This window comes from Parasteatoda tepidariorum, chromosome 8 (assembly GCF_043381705.1).
Source record: "Parasteatoda tepidariorum isolate YZ-2023 chromosome 8, CAS_Ptep_4.0, whole genome shotgun sequence".
NCBI lineage: Eukaryota > Metazoa > Arthropoda > Arachnida > Araneae > Theridiidae > Parasteatoda > Parasteatoda tepidariorum.
Window position 1 is genome coordinate 37,064,069 of NC_092211.1, and position 21,983 is coordinate 37,086,051.

The window sequence follows — 21,983 nt, forward strand, 5'->3', positions numbered from 1 at the left end:
ATTTGGTAGGAATGAGTTCAACCAATTTCAAATCTTAATCGTATCTTGCAAAGAATGGCGAAATTTCCTCTGATAATACACAAGAATATAGTTAACACCTTGACTCTTTGCACATGGACTTTTCTGACCGTTATAAATGTGTTTTGTTCTGTTTCCTTCAATGGGTTATTAACCCTTTTTTGAATGTTGAAACAGAAGAGGTTCAGATTCAGGAGGAATCGGGCAAACTTTCAACTAATGAAGCTTTGAAATGGTGATAACTCACAGAATTTTGGCTTCAAGGTAACATCAGTCGCCTTTACTCTGGACTGTCAAAATTCATTCTTATTTTCAAAATTATTTTTTATTTCCTTCCCTTTCTCCTACTTCGTCGAACGAGGATTCAGTGCTGTTATGGATCAAGTCACAAAAAAGAGAAATGGACTCGAAATCATGCAATGAGGGGACTTGCGTCTTCACCTCAGTAAAAATATTGAACCGAACGTTAAGAAATTGGCTATGAACCATCAAGTACAATCATTCCACTGACATAGTAACTTGATTGTTTCGTTAATACTACTTTTATTTTTGGGTGTTTTTTTAATTATCTAATGAAGAACAAGTTACTCTTTTTAAGCATAGTTTTCTTCGTAGAACTTTTTTTTTGATTACCGTATTTATTTTTATTATGACAAATAGACTGCGATTACCTGCCGGGAGAAAATTATAGAGTTAACGTAAACATTAAATTTTTTAAAGAAAAAACATGCAAATTTAACGCTTAAACAATTGCCTAAAAGTGCATCTTATAATTCAGCACCCCCTCGTCCTCATGCTCTAAATAACTGGATTATCACAAAGGGGGGCGTTGTTATGTTTTTTGCTTATTAAGGGGGCGGCAACGTTAAAAAGGTTGAGAATCTATGGTTTATAGTTAAATTATTTTCTTTATGGTAAAAAAGTACCGGTAACTTTTATCGTACTTTGATCAAGCTTCTTTTACTGTAATCAACGAGGTCTTAGTATAAGAGTGTAATTTAATAAATAACTTATGCGCATATACACTTGGTTAATTATGATTTTTTTTTTGAAAAAAAATATAGTTTATGGTAATCTAGAGCATAATACGTTGTTTGAAGATATCATGATATGTAAAAGAATTTATCTCTAGACATTTCACACCTATAGATACATAAATTAATAATTCTAAAAATATTTCTTGAAAATAAAATCAGCATTTTTTCATGGTGATCATCAGTGATATATGCTAAATGAGCACATCATCTTAAAGAATTTACTTTTAGACAACACACAAGCTTATTATATACTTAACACAGTTCCGGTAGTTCAAGTTGATACATAAAAGCAATGTTTTAATGAGAGCTTATATTAATATATCTTTCCAGATTACATTACTGCGTATCACATTTATACAAACATGAATTATTGATTTCAACAATTCTGCTTGCGAAAAACATGAGCTAGATATATTGCCGAGACACATTCTCCTAAATTAATCTCCAAAGAGATCTCTCATCTTAATGCATAGATAAACTAATTAATCCTAGTACAAACAAATTCCGATTTAATGTTTCACAAAATTTAACGCCTTAAAGCAACATTTCCATTGACGATTATTCCTCAGACATGCTGCACTAATAACGCAAATACTTAATTCCAAATACTTACACAGCACTTCGAGGGGCAATTTAATTTCCTTCGTCAACGTTTCGTAGGCAGCGTGGATGGCCACACATTTCAACATCTTCCCATTGTGATCCTTCTGGAATACATAATCCAGGACACTGATTGCTTGCGAAGTCTTGGGTTTGTTCGGATCACTAGTGTTTGTCTGATTGGACATTGTGGTGATATCTGTGTCCTCAATGAACCATTTAAGCTTTGCAGGTGGATTGCCTTTTCGGGAGATGCAGTGCAATCTCTTTAATTTGCCGGCTTGGGTAGGATAAGGTTCCCCAGGCGGAAGGACATTCGTATTGTCCTCGATGCGAGGAGGCATTGGTGGTTCTGAAAGAATAAATTAATTCATTACATCTGATCAAGTAATTAAAGATACATAAAAAGAAAGATGCAGAGGATAGATAATTGTTTAGCGAAGTAATAGGTTAGATAATTAGTTTCAGGACAATTCTGTAAGGGTAACTGAAATTTGTTAAAGAAATTTGAATCGAAAACTTAATAGAAGAGCTAATTTTTTAATTAATCTATCCGCCAAAACTTTGGCATGACAAAATACGACAAAAAAACATATATTTTTCCTTTATAAAACAGGAGCGTAACATTAAACTGTATAAAAATTTGGAGTGTATTAAACCATCAAATTGCTTAAAGTTGCTGCAAAGACAAAATGGTGTTTAGTTGGGGCATCGTGGAGAGCGGTTTTAATATTCGTTACATAATAGTGTGGTACAACTCAATGCAGTACACTGTAAAAAATTCCGGAACAAATAACGGTTACAAGGTTACAATTTACTTTTATTATTTTCTACCGTAAAATTTATTTTTGCCGGAACATGCTCCCGAACAAAAAATCTGACATACCGTAATTTTTAGAGTAAAAATTCCCGTAAAATCACAGAATCACTCTAATTAAATAAATATCACTGTAAAAATGACGGTATGATTTTTTGAGGAAAAATGGATTTTAAGGTAAAATGGATTTTTACGGATGATGCATCTAAAGCGCCGGTACTTTATACAGTAATTTAATCTTTAATCTTTTACAGTGTGATTCAATAAGTTATCGATATCAAGATTCAACGTTATTCTGGAAATTTAGAAATTTAAAAATTGATATTGCAATAATTGTGTATTGGTCTGCATATCATGATAATACAGTTAAGAATAACGCCTAAAATAATCATAAGTTAGAAAAAACGCTCATTCATTTATTTAATTAATAATGTTCTTTTCCTAAATTCAAGGTAAAACTTAAGGTTTACGTCTTATTTCTTATATCATTTTCAATGTAGAAAATATAAGTTCGCCTATAGTTTCAAAATTTAATTTTATCAATTCAAGAGATATTAGATTGTTCATTCAAGTATACCTTTACGATAAGTTGATGCTTATAAAAAATTCAACTGTTAGATTGGGAAAAATTTTATTTTTTTAATTGTTCATTTATAACATTTTAAAAGAAAGATGAAAAGCATACAAATTTGGTAGTTTGAAAAAGTAAATAAATTTTGACAATGAAAAATATATTTTTCTGTTCTTTTTTTCAACGTGTTATAAATTTCAATAGTTCAAAATTTTTATAATTAAGAATAAAGTTTCCCAAAATCAAAATCTTTTGTAATATACAATTTTCTCCAAACCTAATAAGATTTTTACAATATTATTTTTTTTTAAAAAAATTATATTTGCAAATTATGAAAATAAAAATATTACATAATTTATGTAAGACATATAATAAATGGTCTGCAATTCGATATCAATTTTCAGTTTTACAAATAAGCAAGAGTAACTACATTTTAAAAAAATCTATTTTTTTTCTTTAGGAAAAAGGAAGAAAAATTCTTATATAAAAACGAAACCATACTGGTTTAATATTTCAGCACAATCAATTTAGCATAACGCACATAACATCAAATTCTTTTTCTGCACTCACAGCATTTAAATTTCATTACAAGCATGCACAACACTGCGAATATAATTCGTATTAAATTACAGCTATCACAGACTTCGGGATGATACATTCGAATTGATCCAAAAAGCAATCATCAAAATGAAATAATGCATATTTCCCCCCAATAGAATAAAGAAACAAAACAACTATAGACAAACAGCAGAGAAATCCGTATTGGATTGTGAAGTAGAAACGTAAATTAAAGGATAAAGTTATGTCTGGAATTTAATAACTTTCTACTTAAGTATGTAGATTGGAATTTCTACTTAACAATTCTCTACCTGCAGGCCAACAACAAATTATTTTAATGGTTTACGCAATTTTTGTTTTATGTTAGCATCCTCAAATACAAGAGAAATCATACTAAGCCCTGTAGCTTATAATAAGTCTTGCCAAAGAGGGCGGTTCAGCAACAAACCCATTTTTATATGCGACAACGAACAGATTTTATGACGCTTGAATAATATGTAATTATGCGACACATCTGTTTAAAAGCTCTTTCTTATATGATAAGCACTTAAAATCTGGCAATAAAAAGAATAATTATGTTTAATATTTATAGCTTAAAAGGGAACGATTAAATTTAATATTGCTTGGATATTTCTGTTTTTATGCTTGTAGTTGTTAAGCTAATAGTACTCTTAGTCAAAAACTCACATATTTTTTCACAATGATTGCAACATCATATTAAGGTAAGGGGGTTTAGCTTAGATCGAACTTTAATACCGATGCTTTCTTGAGAACCAATGCCGTATTCAGCTTTTACAACAATCTAGGAACAAAGAGGAGTTTGACAAGTTGTTTTTATTAAATTAACGATTTTTAGGGAGGACTGAGAATTTACAAGTAAAGAATAATTGGGTTTGTATTGTTGTGTTGTTGCTGTTCAATTCACAGCTTTCAGGGAACAGATGTTTTGAGTTACTTTAGAAGCCTATGTCAAATAGGAGCCATAGTGTTCTGATGTTGCTATTAAAGTCACTTTTTCTAGGGACAAATGGTGCATTCTACTCTACAAGAAAAGAACAGAGAATATATTCTTGCTTTAATGCTGTTAAAATCACACAACTTTCAGGGGATAGATGATATATTTTAAATGACAATAACTAATTAGTCTTATCGCATTGAAGATGTTGTTAAATTTACGGCTTCTTATGGACAGATTCTGAATTGGACTCGGTAAAGAAAGAATAAAAACACGGAGAAAAAGATTCTGGTAAAATTATCATACTGTGACATTTTTGGTAACAAAAAACAACAAAATCCAGGTAATAAAACCATATTACAAGGTATTTAAACTATTAATTAGGTCATTTTTCCAGTTCATATGGTAACGGTTCACGGAAATTCTGGTTTTTCAGAATTATAGTTCTTATTCACCATACACTTAGTAAAACATTCAAAACTGAAAATTAAATTTAACCGTATGAATGGTTTTTATGACACGCTAAGTTATCAAGATAAAATTACCAATTTTTACCACATTTAGTAATTTTATCACAAATAGTAAAACAACATTTTATTCTTAATTCCACCATAATCATTAACAAACAGCTTCAGTAAAAATTATCAAGCTTTTTGGTGTTACCATAGAGTCAGAAACTCGGTAATTTTAACCGTATTCTGGTTAAAATTACCAAGCATTTATTTTGAGCATTAATTTTTTTCCGTGAAAGTTTTATTATCGCTTCAAAATTCACTGTTTTCACAAGGCAACATATACAAATATCCACAAATATTAAACTTCTACTATAGCTAGTAATTTAAGAAACAATAAAATCTCGCTTCTCAGTAACAAATTAACAAGTTTGAAAGCAAGTACTGTATTAATTAATTTACTTTCAGGAAATATGGAAACGCAGTAAGTATTCTCATTCTAAGTTCGGGTTGTAAAGTCATTCTAAGTACATTGAATGTACAACATTTGATAATATTTGTTCACAAAATTAAGTCTCACTCAAATAATTTTAATTAAATAATCTAATAAACCCCACGATTCTTAGTTAGTATTTATAACAAATACTTCTAACAAACTGACAGGCACGCTGAATTTTTTTTCTTTAATTTTTTGTTGAACATACTGAACGCATGATCCTTTTAAAATTACTCTTTTTTCTGAAATCTCATCAAGTTCTCACCTCCAGATCATTTTACATAAATAGCCTAATATTCCCCCAAATTCAGCATCAGATTCTATAACCAGTAATTTAAGATGCATTAAACTCCGCTCACCAACTTAAGTGGGAAAAAAATTAAAAATAAATTTTTTGAAGCTTTACCCAGGAGCGATCATCATTAACATTATGTCATTGACGATTCCTTATTGCTTATTCATACAAGGAAAGAAGTTTTCGAATAAAGTGGAGTAAATGGATGAGGGTGTAGCAACAACAGCACAGTGATAAATGACTCTTGAAACTCCCAATCCTATAGCACAACTTTGTGCCCCATTAAAACATGCAAATTATTCATACTACAGGGTAAGTAAGTAATTCCCGCTACTTTTTGGGGAATTTTTTGGTTTGATAGATGTTTTTGGCTGCAACCATTAAAAGGCTTCTGGATGTAAAATCCGAAAGGTTGAGTCCCCAGGCCGTTAATTTACCCTTCGATCGAGAATTGAAAAGGGTATTTTGAGTGTTGCGCGATTTAGAAGAGTAAAAATCATTTTATTCGTTTTCAGAGTTTTTTTTTTTTTTCAAAATATGTCTTCCATCTGAATTTGACAGACATAAGTAATGCAGGATTCACTGGTTTTTTTATATTATTTTTTTTAATTTTTAATTTAATTTTGAAAAAAAAAGAGTGATTAACATTACATTTTGTATCTTCACAATCGTTAGCGAGTAACGTGGATAAGTAAAATACTTTTTAAGTTTCTTTTGCAATTTACTAATATTGTATTTATTTTAATTGAATTACATTTTACACTTGTAATTATCAAATGATAAAATGTTTTATAACACCATCTAATAACTGATTAATTTTGGTATCTATTAGTGTTGTATTATAATAATATTAACTACATAATATGAAATGAGAATTTTCGAGACTAAAAATTATAAAGTATTTATCTTTATTACCAACATTGCAAATTTCTTTTTAATGAATAGCAATGAAGTTCAGAAATGAATAAAGGCATTTCAGTTTCATTCATAATTTTCTAATATTATTTTTATTGCAATTAAATCATCACTAACTAATAATTATTAATAAATGAAAATAATTCATTACAGCCCAAAATGTATAAAATATTTTTTATTTTAAATAAAAGCAAAATAACTAGCAAAGCAAAGAAATATAAAAATCCAAATTAATGATACGAAAATTATGAATCAGCGCTGCGCATATACTTTAAACTAATTATTTCCATTCAAATATTTTCTTTACCATATCATTTTTCGGTTAATAACTACACTGTAAGAAATTCCGGATCAAGTTTATCAAAATGTACTAGCACTCAGGGTATAGGTACTTTTTGTAACGGAGAAAAACTGATATATCATAATTTTTACAAAAATAATTTCTGTAAAATCACTGAATAACTCTATCTAAATAAATATTACTGTTACAATTACAGTATAATATTTTACGGTAAAAATGGATTTACGGTGAAATGGACTTTACTGTAAAATGAATTTTACGGATGAAGCACCCAAAGTTTCGATGCTTTAAACCCTAATTTGATCCAGAATTTTTTACAGTGTATGAAGGCTTAAAATAGAATTTTTAATTCAAACTTTAGTAAATAATTTGAAAATTATAAATATAACGTTTATAACAAATGATAAAATGAAAATTATGAATCAACGCCGAGCATATAATTTTTAATAATTCTTCCCATTAATAATTCCTTTAATAATTCTTCCCATTTTTAATAATTCTTCTCCCCGTATTAATTTTTTTTTATAAATAACTAGAAGGAAAGAAAAGGGTACAACTCTCCTATCCAACTGAAACTTAATTAAAGCATGCTTACATTTTTCTACACATGAACAGTAAATGCTATAAAATAAACCCTTTCTAAAAACCGCGGCCATCAATATCTTCGTAATACAAGATCACTGACTTCCGAAAACAACCTTGTATTTCACGTTAACCTTAAAACAACAGGAAATTGCAGAGTTGAAAGCATTATTATTCCCTACAACTTTGATTTTATCAAACTAAGTCTTAAAAATGCTTCAGTATAAATAAACTTTTTTCATAAAAGGAATTTTCATAATGGATGTTTCAGAAAGGAATAAATAGGCGAACATTGTTCGAAACGTAATTTTATTCAAACAAGATGTCTAGACATTTCCTGTAAGACATAAAATCTATGAACTTGTTTCAGAAGGTTTTTATTTCAATGACTCGTTTTTTATATTATTTCGGCAGCAGTTAAAAGACCTTTAAAACATTTTGCGTCCATTGTTGACAATAATTGTTGTACGTGCATGAAAAATAATTCCTGAAATGTGTATTTTAAAAGGCTTGGATAAAAATGAATACGTTTTTTTAAACATTTTATAAATTTTACTGAAGTTGTTTTCTATTTAAAACTTATAACGAAAAAAAATATCTATTATTTTCCATTCATAACTGGATGACGTTTTGCAAATGGAAGACTGCAGAAGTGGAAACTAACCCCAATTTCAACTATGCGTAACAACAAACAACAACAACAAACTATGCGTAAATGGAACTGCTACCCTCATCCTGACAAGCTAAAATTACCTCATGAGTAACAAATAAATGAACTAATTTAAATACTAATACTGATTAATAATAAAATTAATTTAAAATTTAATACCATACGAAAGATTAACCATACTATATGTATGGTTACTCTTTCTTTTCGTGAGTTGAACTTCTGATTGATATTATGGCAAATATCATAGTACGAAGACACACCGGAATAAGCAATAAATAATTGAAAAAATAAAGGTTGAATAATAAGAGCTATGAATGTATATAGTATGATGATACTAGAGCAATTTATCCGCATTGGAGGTTGGTAAGAAACCCATTACCACAATACCCGTATTAGGCCACTATATTGATATAATAGTTTCTTATGGTCACAGTACTTAGAACGGCAATAACAGTAATATTTAATATGGTATTAAATTAGGCCTCAATGGCGCAAAAAATAGTTAGACGATTTTTTATGACCTTCACATTAAATACCAATATTAGTTCTTTCTCCAACAATGATTATAAAGATATTAGTGTTGTTACTTATAATTTCAAAGACTAAAATAATTTAATTTTGCTAAAATAATTTAAATTTGTTCTAAAAAGCATAATTAATGGAGAAAAGTTTCTTATTCGTATATGAGAACCTTAGAAAATTACCATATTGTTATTGACACCACTGATGCTCAGTTTTAGTAATAGGTGCAAATTGAAATTGAAAAAAATATTTTGTTTTAAAATTTTAAATTAATGGAGAAAAAGGTATTTAGTCATCCTGAGAAAAGCATATAAAATTGACTTATTATGATGCTCAATTAATTTTAGCAATAGATACTACTAATAAGTTAATTGGTGTTTTAATAGGTACTAAATGTGCAAATATTGGTACAAAGATATCTACTATAGCTACCGTGGAAATAGGTTTTTAAATCCCACCAAAAGTCACAAGTACCGGAAAAAATTGTTGATTATGATAATTTGTGATTATTAGGAGTTGACCTCAAACAATAGCATTGTCAAACAATCTTTATTTTGGTGTGATGAACTTCTGAAAACAAGCTTTGCGTAATCTGATAATATAAAGCCATCGTGATGGGCAACAAAAAATAAAAAATAGAATTGTTTAAGCTTAATTGTGTTGATATGTTTGTTAGCTTTGTGAATGATTGTAATATTGATTAATACCGATTTATTGTTTATTTCCTTTTTCTTCACCCCCCCCCCTCACACTCACACCAAGAACGGGTATTCAGTTAGTTAAAATTAAAGCTAGAATAAGAAAAATCGCAAAGAAATTATTTAAATTTCGGAAAATTAGGAATGTAAAGATCTTACCTCTAACGGTAAACTTGACCTCAGGGGCTGTTAATGTAGGTTCGGTGAGTGATATCTGCGTCACTTGACATTGGTACATGCCATCATCCTCTTCAATCTTTGCACTTCGGATGCGTATACTACAATCTCCATCCGCTGGTTCCCTCATGAAGTCATACTTGTCATCTATTTTTCCCATTACTCTTCCATCTTTGAGCCATGCACATTCGCCTTGGCGATTATGGATTTTACACGTCAACGTGGCAGCTTCTCCAGGGTTAACCTCCACATCGGTTGGTTTCATTTCAAATTGTTGCGCACCACGTACAGCTAAAAAGAAAAATATGTATGATTAGTATATACTTTAGAAATATTAAAATTTAAATATTCCACATAGTAATTCAATTTAAAACTCTAATTTTTCAATTATTTATTTTATAACCGTCGTTGAACAGCCGAACCAATGCAATGTTTATGACTGCCAATGTTCCACTCTGTGTCCTTGTAATTCTGAACCAACAGAAGGCAAGGGACCTTCTGGATCAAGTATTGCGAGACATTTGTCGTCATGTGGTACTTTTTGTTGGCAATAACACGCATTTGCGTTACATGGAGAGGAAAAAGCAGAAAAACATACCATGGTTAGCCCGACGACAAGGGGATTCTGACACATTATTCGTCTACCACTAGGATATTTTACGTCAAACCCGTGGTCGGTGTGATCTATGAGCAGAATTCGTTTCAACCAGCCCCGTTGGGATTCGAACCCGGTTCACCTTCCAAAGGCTCTGGTTCTCATTTGTCAATGCACACTCATAATTTATAAGATATGATACAAATAAGAGATGGGATACAAAATTATCAAATACCAAGATAAAGTAAGAGATTTTTTAAAAAATACTGAGAAAATAAGATTGTTTTAAGCAATGTTTTAAACAACAAAAATGATCAAACATGAAATCTGAAATACAACAAACAAATTCTTTATATTTTCCCCTTTAAAACCCTTTTATTTTAAAAAAAACCTCATTAAAAATCAATAATAGAAGAAACTTAAAAAATCTATTTCGTTTATTCAAATCAGCTTAAAGACTGCTACATTTTGAAATCAAATAGTAAAAACAAATATATAATTTATTCTCTCTATAAGGAATAGCTAAAGGTGTCGAAGATAAAGCCCACCATTACATATTTAACGGAAATGTAAACACTGCTTAGTATGAAAAGATTTCGAGAAATAAGTATGTCTAATGCTTAATGTAATATCAAAATATATCGAATGTCAATGCATAGAATCATTAAAATTATACGAAGGGAAGAGGAATGTTCGTATCGAAATTTTGGGATAGAATTCAAATTGAAAATACTCATTTGTTCGGCAGGATGGAAAGGAGAAAACTACTATTCGAAGTTACACAATATCTTTTGTGGCAATGAATAATGAGAAGCTTTCAACAATGTATTAGTTGTTTGAAAAGCATTTTACTTTGAGCGCAAAAATTATTTGCAAAAAACAAATATTTTTATTTTATTGGAAAAAATATATAGTTAGTAACATACTAATTTGCGTTTAAAGTTGAAGAATAAATTTCGAAAAATGTTTTTCTGTTTAAAAGAAAACAAAGCATTACTCTTTGTTCACTTTCTTAGAAAAATAATATGTTTAGAAATCAATAATTTGAAATCATAGTGATGTTGTTTTAAAGCGTCTAATTTTCAGTGAAAAATATTTTAGAGAAACAATAAAATCATACTTTCTTAATGTTGCCAAAAAGGCTGCAATATAATAAAATTAGGTAGTAATAAAATAAATTCAGTGTGTGAATTGTTTAATGTATTGTTTTAATGTATTGTTTAAATGTATTGCACAACCAGTACTAGAAATAGAAGAATAGAGGGATTTTTTTCACGTTTATGGAAAAATATAATTAATAATTTAGCAATTCATGCTAAAAATATGACAATTAGTTCCCAAAGTATTCTAATTAATGTTGAATATGAATATATCCCAGACACATTATCCAGACTGGAAACATTATGATTGTTGATGTTTTTTATTGATTGTTCAAAATTATAATATTTTATGAACAAAGTATAGTTTGCACTTATCTTAAAAAAACAAATTATATTTTAAATATCGTATATTTTAAATTTGTTGTTTTGTTGAATAAAATAATGTACACTGTTTGATACATACATATATTACATACATATATACATACATTTGATACATTAAAAATATTTATTTAATTAAAGTTAGTCAGTGATTTTACTGACAGTAAAAATTACGGCATAATGCAAAAACATTGTGCTGATATTAAGAAAAATATTTTTGAGACATTTTATTTTTCTGTCAGATTATTTAGTTTTCAGAAAAAAAATTATAATGAAAATATTGTAAATTACGTTTGTTTTAGGGTGCTTGATTATTGTTTAGTGTGTACACTGAAAAAAATTCCGTATCCAATTACGGTATAAAGTACCGGCATTTTGAGTGCATCATTCGTAAAATCCATTTCACGGTGATTTTCATTTTTACCGTAAAATATACTGTAATTTTTACAGGAATATTTATTTGAGTGAGTCAGCTATTTCACGGTAATTATAACTGTATAAATTGCTGTACATCAAATTTTTTATTCCGTAACATCTTTCAATAAAAATGGTATTTATGTTAAAAAGTATCGGCACCGTAATTTAATCCGTAAGTTTTTACAGTGTAGAGCGGGGAAAAAAGAATTTATCACTTTATATATATTTTGTTAAATTGATTCTTACATACTAAAATGCCAAAATCAATTTGTGAATTACACTAAATGAGAAATGTTAATTATTTCATGCAATAATTAAGTTAATAAATTCTACATTAAAATGTTGAATTTAATAACATCTCATTCTAATACCTTTAAAGGAAAAAAAACTTTTTTTTATTCGAAAACTAGAGACTTGAGAGTCTAAAGTTTTGCTCTTTTAAAATTACTTCTGAGTTTTGCGTATCTACATATTATAGCATATTCTTTAAACTAGTAGGTCAGACAGTATCTATTATTTACAAAATAGTGAGCAGAAATTTTAATACCTCGTAATTAATGCTCAACTGGAACTTAACTAATATATTTAATTAACTAATACTTAAATATTGAATTCTTTGTGATACTCCACTTACCCATGGGACTTTAACCGGAAAGATCAAAGCAGAACAAGAAATAGATGAATAAATTTTTAAAAACCTATTTAAAAAGGATTATTTTGTAATTATTTTTAGTTCCTCAATAAAAAGCGCCAAAAACAACTATTTTTTTAAAAAAAATATTGAATTTTTTTAAAAAAATAAAATGTTTTATGTAATATTAAAATGCAATATTTAAAATATTACATTTATAGATTTATTACAGTTTCGAAAAAATATTGAAGTTTTGATGCAGTTTTATGAGCTTAAAAAATGTTTTAGGTGTTTAAACAGAATTTTGGAAGTTTAATTAAAAATTAGTTAAGTGCAATGGAAAATAGTAAAGACAATTGTACAATTTATTTATTTATTTAATAAACAGCATTTTTAAGTACATTAAAAACAATTTGCGTTTCCTCTAAGAAAAACCATTATCGTTCCGTTCTAAAAAAATATAATGTTGAAACGTGCATTTGTTTACGCAAGCAACTTTTCTCTCCGTTCAATTTAGAGCAAGTTAAGCCCGTTAATTATTAATTATCTAAAATGACACATTCTATATATCTTTTACAAAGATTCTTCCACAAGGACTTAATTTTTTTCACTATATATTTATTACTTAACACAAAGACATGCATGAAGCCACATAGAACATAAACTAATAGTACAAAAAACGAGAAACAAGTACAAAAAACAAAAAAACTATCACAGTTACACTAAAATACATCAAAAAGGTAAGTAAAAGACATAGACGAGAAAGAATTGTATATTAAGAAGTTCGATATGCGATACGGCGTTCTATTTAACTTCACGTTAATTAACATTCTAACTTATGTGGAGAAACTTTAGCTCGATTTTAACACACACGGCGTCTTGTTTATAAATGGTCAGATGATGTCATAGTTCACGTGTTGTCTGTGTATAAATGATTGCCTTCTTCTCGAGTGGCAAGTTCCCAATTATTTTTCTTGCTTTTGTCAGCCTCGCAAAATTTTATTCTTGAACAAGTCCTTACGGCAGGTAAATAATATGATTGTAATTAACAGAAATTTCTTACGAAAAATTTATAGAAATGAATAAAACTTCTTAAAAAACGACCCAAATGATAAAACATCATTATATTATACACAGTAAAAAATTCCAAATGAAATTACGGCACTCTGGGGGCTGGTACTTTTTACAGTAAATCCATTTTTACTGGAAAATGTTATGAAACGCAATTTTTTCAGTAATAATTACCGTAAAATCCTCGAATCTTTCCTATTAAAAATATTACAGTAAAAATTGCTGTATAATATTTTAAGGGGAAAATGAAAATTACTGTAAAATGGATTTTACGAATGATGCACTCAAAAGTGACAGTACGTTATGCCGAAATTTGGTACTGAACTTTTTACCGTGTACAAGCCAAAAAAATATTCAAGCTCCCTAAAACGAACGTCATTTACAGTATTCTCATAATAATTTTTTTTGATAAAAACTAAATTTAATCTAATTAATCTGACACAAAACTAAAGTTCCCGAAAACAGTTTTATAAATATCAGTACAATGTTTTTGCATTACCTCCGCAAAACTCTTATTCCCTAAAAAATCTGAGCTCGATTCACAAGGCGAGTATATAATTTCATACCGAGTCATTTACTAAAAAGAAGAAAAAAAGCCAAATATAAAACTTCACTCATTTATTTTCAAGGAACTACTTAAAGATGAAGTGGCAAGTAAAAACCTGACTTCATTATAAATGAAGTTAATAAATTTTCGTAGCTATAAAACCACCATTTTTATGATTTTTTAAATGTATTTTTAGACTGTTTGTTATAAATCATTAGTAAATTAAAAACGTGTTTCGAAAACTTACATGGAAAAAAATACGTATTTTACCTATAAAACTTTAAATTTATAAGTGTGTTATTTTGGAATTGTTAACTAAATTTAGAAATAAAGGTTAAATAAAACCGTTAAATAAATTTGTTAATAGTAACGAATTAAAACTTTAAATTTGCAAGTATGTTACTTTGAAATGGTAAACGAGATTCAAAAATAAAGGTTAAACATCACTGTTGAAGTCCCTTTCAGTAATAACGAATTCTCAACAATTTATGATGCAACTAAAGCAAAATCTTATAATACGAAAATTATAGCAAGACCATAGACCAACGGTGCATAATTTTACTGTGCTACGAAAATTTAATAAACCGATATATATTCAACAACTATATCATCAATTTTGGATCGAAATGAACAATAATCTTTCCCAAATTTCAGATCAAATTGCATATTTGCAAATTATTATTAAACTTGAGCACCTTTCCAATCAAATAGCAAATTTACAAATTAAATTGTACAAATTTCTATTAATTATGTGGAACCATTTAAATAAGTTTATTATCCAAAAAATTTATTCATTCACTTTTCTATGACATTAATTTTTTTATAACACCATACAAATTGAATACATTTTATTAATGCATACATTATGGTTCAAAGTATAGATATTACGCAGAAGAACTAATAAAATTACCAATTTTTCAGTGGTGAAATTACCAATCACCATACTGTATCGCAATGACATTTGTTGTAAATGACAAAAAATAAAAACACTTTTGGTTGATAAAACTGAAGCGGTAGTTAAAACATTGATTTGGTAATTTTTCTGTAACGGTTTATCGGAATTTCTGGTTTTCAGCATTATAGTTCTTATTGCTACGCATTTAGTAAAAATTACAAAACCGAAAACTAAATTTAACCAAATAAATGGTTTCTATGCCAGGTTTTAAGGCATCATGAAAAAATTACTAAATTTTACCAATTTTACTAAATTTTATCACCCATAACAAAACCATATTTTATTGTTCATTTTACCAAAATTATTGCCAAAACATTTCGGTAAAAATTATCGCGCTTTTTGGTGGTCACGTTAGAATTTAGCATATTCTGGTAGTTTTGACTATATTTTTTTCTCTGCGCATAATGAATCCGCAATTTTTTTTTACTAAAGACGTCCTATTATTTTAAAAGTGTTATTATTTATTACTTATAGTTATTTATTATTTTCTTATTTAAGTATAAACTTACTTCAAAAATTATTCGAAATCTTAAGCTTAACATCGCACTGTTAGAAAATAGATCATATAACTAGTTGCGAAGTTAGACATTATTTGTAAAAAGAATATTGTATTCCATCATTTTCACTTTCAAACCAGAGTAACTATTTTTAACAATTTTTACAACATCAAACTTTGTTTTACATTGAAAGTACTTTCTCACACACCTCCGAAAGTGGAAAAAAAAAGATCATACGAGAAAAATCAAATTTCTGTTTTTACAACAAATATAAGTTCCCTTCAACATCTTAAGCGAAAAAGAGTAAAATAAAATAGAAGAGAAAGTAACTTTTTCATCCTATAACTGAATCTTTAAACATCAGATCTCCAACTGCAATTTACCGAAAAGAAACTATAGCCCAAAAAATATATAAATGAAACGAAAAAAAAAATAAAAGCAACAGCCCATGTTCGCCTAGTAAGGATAGGAAAAAAAATTGATACGCTATCATTTTTACCACTTTAACCAAAAAGTTTGCTTTGCTGATTAGGGATAGTCACGAACTTGGCGAAGCACCTCTTGGCGTTTTATTATGCCGCTATTTTTGGCAAAAGATTGTGTGTTAGAAAATACAGTAGATATCTCATCAAATGTTAGAAGAAAATGTTATAAAAATTATATTGGATTTCATCAGGTTTATTCAATCGGGGTGAAAATCAAACACAAATTTAAAGTATTACTATTGTGCCTCAACGATTGAGTCTGAGTTAATAAGAAAAATACTGCAATTCATGTTTCTATTATTTCTGATGTTATATAGATAAGAATAAAAAAATTATATTTGAAAATAATGAGTTATGATCCTATAAAACATATACAGGATTTTTCAAAGCCAAATTGAAGGGAAGGCAATCATTATACGAATAGCATAGCAACTTCTGTTAGGTAAAAATTTATAGCAGAAGTAGAAGATGGAAAATAACAAGAGAGACTGATATAAAAAAAGAAAGAAAGAAAACTTTACTGGAAGTAATAAGTAAAAACGGGCGTTTAATTAAATGATTGCTCAAGGCTTAGATTATGCAAAGTATATACATAGCTTATATTCTCTTTTACTTCCTTAACCATGTTTATTTTTATAGAAAACCGTTCACCAACCACACACAATTATTATACACAGCGCTAAAAAAACTTACCGTCCTAAATGCTTTTGATCTAATGCTTGGATCTTAACATTCGTGAATTTATTCTTAATGGTTCAAGGGTTGACCTCAAATATGCTAATTAATATGTGCAGACTATATTTTAAATTACAAAATCAGACACAAAAACGTACTTTCTCTGAATAAGTATACCCTTTCATCCCCAACATATAGGAAATAACCACAATGTGAGAAATATGGTCTCTATAGTTTGTCAGGAGAGAGAAGTTGTACATTTAAAATTTGATTTCTAAGGAACTATTCAACCGATTTCGCTCAAATTCTGTGTTTGGCCATTTAAAATTGAACACTTTAAAAATATACAAAAAATTTTATACCTTAATGATTCAACACTTTTCGACTATTATTTCATAAAAAATAATAAAAGTTTACTAGCATTTATTTTTTGCTTGAATTATATTTCGATAAACGAATTTATAAGTGTGTGCAAAAATTATAAATTAATTACCTCATATATTTTGGGGTTTGGAAATCCAAATCCGTTGAAAAATAGGTATGTTTATTCAGAAAAAAGTACGTTTTTGTGTCTGATTTCGTAGCTTAAAATATCGTCTGCTCTAATTAATAAGCATATTTGAAGTCACCTTCTCGAACGATTAAGAATAAGTCTTAGAAAGTGAAGATCTGTTCATTACATCAATGTTATTCACGGTGGTCCATTTTTTTTCTTTTTAAAGAACAAAAATTAATATAACTTAATATAAAAGTTACTAACACCGTTTGAAAGTAACTTACAGCCCTTCATACTGTATTGCTGTAAATTTTGAGGAAAAAATGGCTAAATAATAATATAACTTAATATAAAAGTTACTAACACCGTTTGAAAGTAACTTACAGCCCTTCATACTGAATTGCTGTAAATTTTAGAGGAACAAATGGCTAAATAGCAATTTATTTGTTATTTTACCACTTCAAACCAAAACAGGCAAATAACAATTTTTTTTAAAAATTATTTTAGAAGGTTTTCAAACTGTTAACTGTGAGAAAAACCAATCGTTTGTTGACTGATTTCACCTAATATGGTTAAAAAGCAAACATTTTATTTTCTGCCCACAGTCAATGAGAATTGTGTGATGAAGATAAGCATATGATAAGACTTTCTATCACTGGATGCCTAACACAATAGCAGATACTTAGAAATTTTATAGTAATAAGTGTGAATAGTAATAAGTCCTTATGAAGCCATTTAGCTCCTTGCAGCTGTGTAAGCAGAGAGGACTAATCTGTCAACCTGATAACCAGCTGAGCTGTGGTTCTAATTCAAGTTTTGATACCATAATATTTCCTTCATTCGCTAATTGCATCATGAATTCATGACTCTGAACTGTTGGAATATGAAATTTTCATTCATGCACAGATGACAGCAACATGGAGCTGATTAACACGAAAAGTCTAGCATTTCCCAGCTCTCACGATAGTAAACTATTTAAACCATATTCCACAGTTTACTTGATTAAACACAGCTTAAGCCCAGCGTAACTCCAATGTCCTTTGAATGACGGAAAGCCTAATATAACCTAAATTTTACTTGAAACTAAACTTTATTTGTCGATTTTGAAACCATGCTAGTTGTAAATGGTTATTAAAATAGTATAGTTTTGCATTCACGTTTGTCTGTTTTTTAACCATATCGATTGCAAACAGTTTTAAATACGGAAAAGTTAAGAAATGTTCCTAACCTTAAACTTTACGGTTAACTGGATTGACAGACAGCTGGGGAATATTTTACCATGACTTTAGAAGGAAAATTATAACAGTGTAAATCTGAGAATATTATGATTATTTATGCTTAATATTTCTCCATTAAAAATAATTAATATGTTTTGTTCATACTTCTGATTTCTACTAAAATTAAACGTCCTTATGTTTTAAAAAAAAACAATTCCAAAAATCGAATGAGAAAAAATAGCAAGCCTAAAGGAAAAAACAAATCTTTTACTAACTATTCTTTAGAGCCCTTTGTTGTTTCTTGGCTTTTGTATTCCATCAAATCATTAAGACAATTCCAATATTGGATTGCCAATTCTTCCTTCTCAAGGATTGGATACTTCCTAAATGTTTCGCGCTTATCTACGTCAAAAGAAAGTTAATCTTCTCATCCTATTTAGTGACAGATTTCCGTCAAGGGTTGGGAAAAGGGATTTGTCTCCACCATCCCACCTTTTGAGTCAATGTCACGTTTTCTCTGTAACTCAAGATCTTCATCAGCCCATTTGTTGTTTCATAACATACGAATTTAATCAGGGAAATAAGATTGTTCATCAATAAATAAAAGTGAATTGAATTATTTTAAATAAAGAACAAAATTCTAAACATAACTGAGGCGAATTAAATAAACTAATAACAAGAATTGGTTTATTCTTCGTTAAATGAAATAGTTTACTAAAATCACCAATTAGAGTACCGATTACAACATTTTGAGTCAATGTCACGTTTTCTCTGTTACACTGGATCTTCATCTGTCCATTTGCATTGACAGATGCATTGAGAGTAGGTTCTTATCATAGAGTTAAGATTTTTCGTAAATAAATAAACGTGAATAGGATATTTTTAAATGTAGAGCAAAACGTTAAACATAGTTAAGGGGGATTAAATAAACTGATAAAAAATTAAATAGGTTTATTTTTTCTGAATTGGAATATTTGACTAAAATCACCCATTAAAATGGTTGCGAAATCGGTGCTTTATTATTTTAAATAGCTGATGAATTAGTTTAGAGGTGCTGATGGTTAGGGAACATAACCTTGAATAGTCAAAAAGAAAATCTTGTTTAAAAAAATCTGTACAGCAATCATTCTGTATGGTATCAGCTTAAAAAAATAAAATAGTTTTCTGGATTTAGATATGTTTGATTGTTTTTGCTCAAAAAATTCCAAAAACCTTATATTTTCAGTTTCTTAAGTGACCGTACACTTTAAAATATCAATTATTTACTAAAATATCAATTACTTATCAAATTCGAAATGCAATTCAAATTATTATCAAATTTGCAAATTAAAATTTTTAGCAAAGTATGAATTCCGTACTTGCAAGAAGTGAAAAATTTCAATAATTTTTCCTCAACACGTGATTCAGATTAGTTTTAATTTGATACTTGTAAGTATCGGCACACGTGTCTGTCGAATCTTATCAACAAATGCAGTGCGTCGAATCTGAATCTACAAATGCCTCGATTCACCATCGATAACGTCACCTGCAAGCATCCTACTGCCATAGTAAAATTCTGATTTAGAAAATGATTCGAAAAGTTTTAACGATAAATATTAAAATATTTATGATTAAGTATATATTAACTACTAAAAGCAAAAAAAAATACAAGAGCGACATAGTTTAGATACATTAAAAGAGTAATAAAAAATGTGCTCCTGCATGAGTGTTTAATGATGCCCAAAAAATTCCGAATTTATTTTAATTATTTACCTTTGCTACAGGTATATTACAAAATGCTGGCGTTCTATATTATGCCATAATATTATACCAATAATACTTGGTTTTGGAGCGAATTAGGAAATATTTAATTTATAATAGGTTTTGGCTAATCTATAACGTTACTACACTCTATGCTCCATAGAATTGTAAAAGTCCTAGGCATTGCCATAAATATATAGATTTATATACTTTAAGATATACTTATACAATATTAATACGTTATATTTTATATTGTATAAGTATATTTATAACTGAACTTGAAATGCAGGTATTCTAGAGTCTGCTAGGGCAATCTGCAGAAACTCTAACTTACTCATTTAAACATTTACCACATTTTCTATTGTCATTAAGTAAAATGCGTAGACTTTTACATAGTTGAAAATTGTACAGGGTGTCTTCCCGTAAGTACAGAATACAAGCATTCTATAAAATACTGGCGTTTTATTGTTCCATTTGAAAAAACAGCCGATTTAACTTTACGCATTATATAAAATTAGTATCAATTATTCCATACTTATCTGTCTAATTTTCAGCATTATACGTGTTGCCTAAATATTCACTGGAATTTTTACCTATCAGTATATTCTGCACCTATACATTAAAATACTTTTTGAAAATTTTGTTTTATAGCCTTTTCCACCTAAATAACATTCAACTTTTCAGTTCTTTTGTTTTCATTTTCATATGCCGTTTGGGGAAGATTTGATTTTCTTCCAAGACGTCAAAATATGAAAGTTGGAAATAAGAAATCGGGGACAAAATTCGGAATTGCGCACCAAGAAAAAATTTACGCTTCGAATGCTTTATTTTATTCACAGTAGTTCCGAATAAAAAATTCACAGTCTCATTCTTCATAACTATTCCATATTTTTGCGTGTTAGGCCTCACCTTAAATTTTTATTCAAGAAAAAAAAACTGAAATTTTGGTCTCTAAATTAACAATAAAAAGTCTTGAAAATACATAATAAATCACATAAAAATTTTACAAAAAACGATGTCTATTTAGAACAACGTATTTCTAGGAAATATTGTAGGGAAAATTGAAATTGACTGTCAATACGGAATACCAATAAAAAAGGGGATGAAATCCAAAAGCGAAAGGAATAAACTCTTTGTTGAGTTTTTTGGAAAACCATGTACCGCATGCAAGATAAAAAATGGACCAGACTGAATATTTTTGATCCAGAGATCAGATCTTCGCTCTCTAGGACTCAATCTTATTTGTTCAATGGGGTGACTTCAGGCAAGCTAATTAATTTGTGCAAACAATGTTTTAAGATACGAAGTCAGATACTAAATTTTACATTCTTCGAATAAGCATACCTTTTTTTAAACGGATTCAGATTTCTAACCGCCAAAATATAGGGGATAGCCGCCATTTAGGAAATATGATCCCCAAAGTTTGGTCAGGAAAGCGGTCTAAAGTTTAGACCCCTTAATGTTAATTTAATCTTAATCTTAATAATAAATCCAGTTTTATAAATCCAGTTT

General features: G+C 28.7%; 1 protein-coding gene across 3 annotated transcripts in view; it reads right to left on the bottom strand.

Annotated features, from left to right (window-relative positions):
- The window catches only part of LOC107449243 (irregular chiasm C-roughest protein), a 248,491-nt gene that overhangs the window by 54,658 nt on the left and 171,850 nt on the right, over positions 1-21,983 (bottom strand). For all 3 annotated transcript variants that reach the window (XM_016064723.3, XM_071184650.1, XM_016064724.3), the window contains exons 2-3: positions 9,647-9,955; positions 1,669-2,007 (exon numbers count right to left, since the gene is read on the bottom strand). In XM_016064723.3, coding sequence (XP_015920209.1) covers positions 1,669-2,007; positions 9,647-9,955 — 648 coding nt within the window. The remainder of the gene's footprint in view (positions 1-1,668; positions 2,008-9,646; positions 9,956-21,983) is intronic.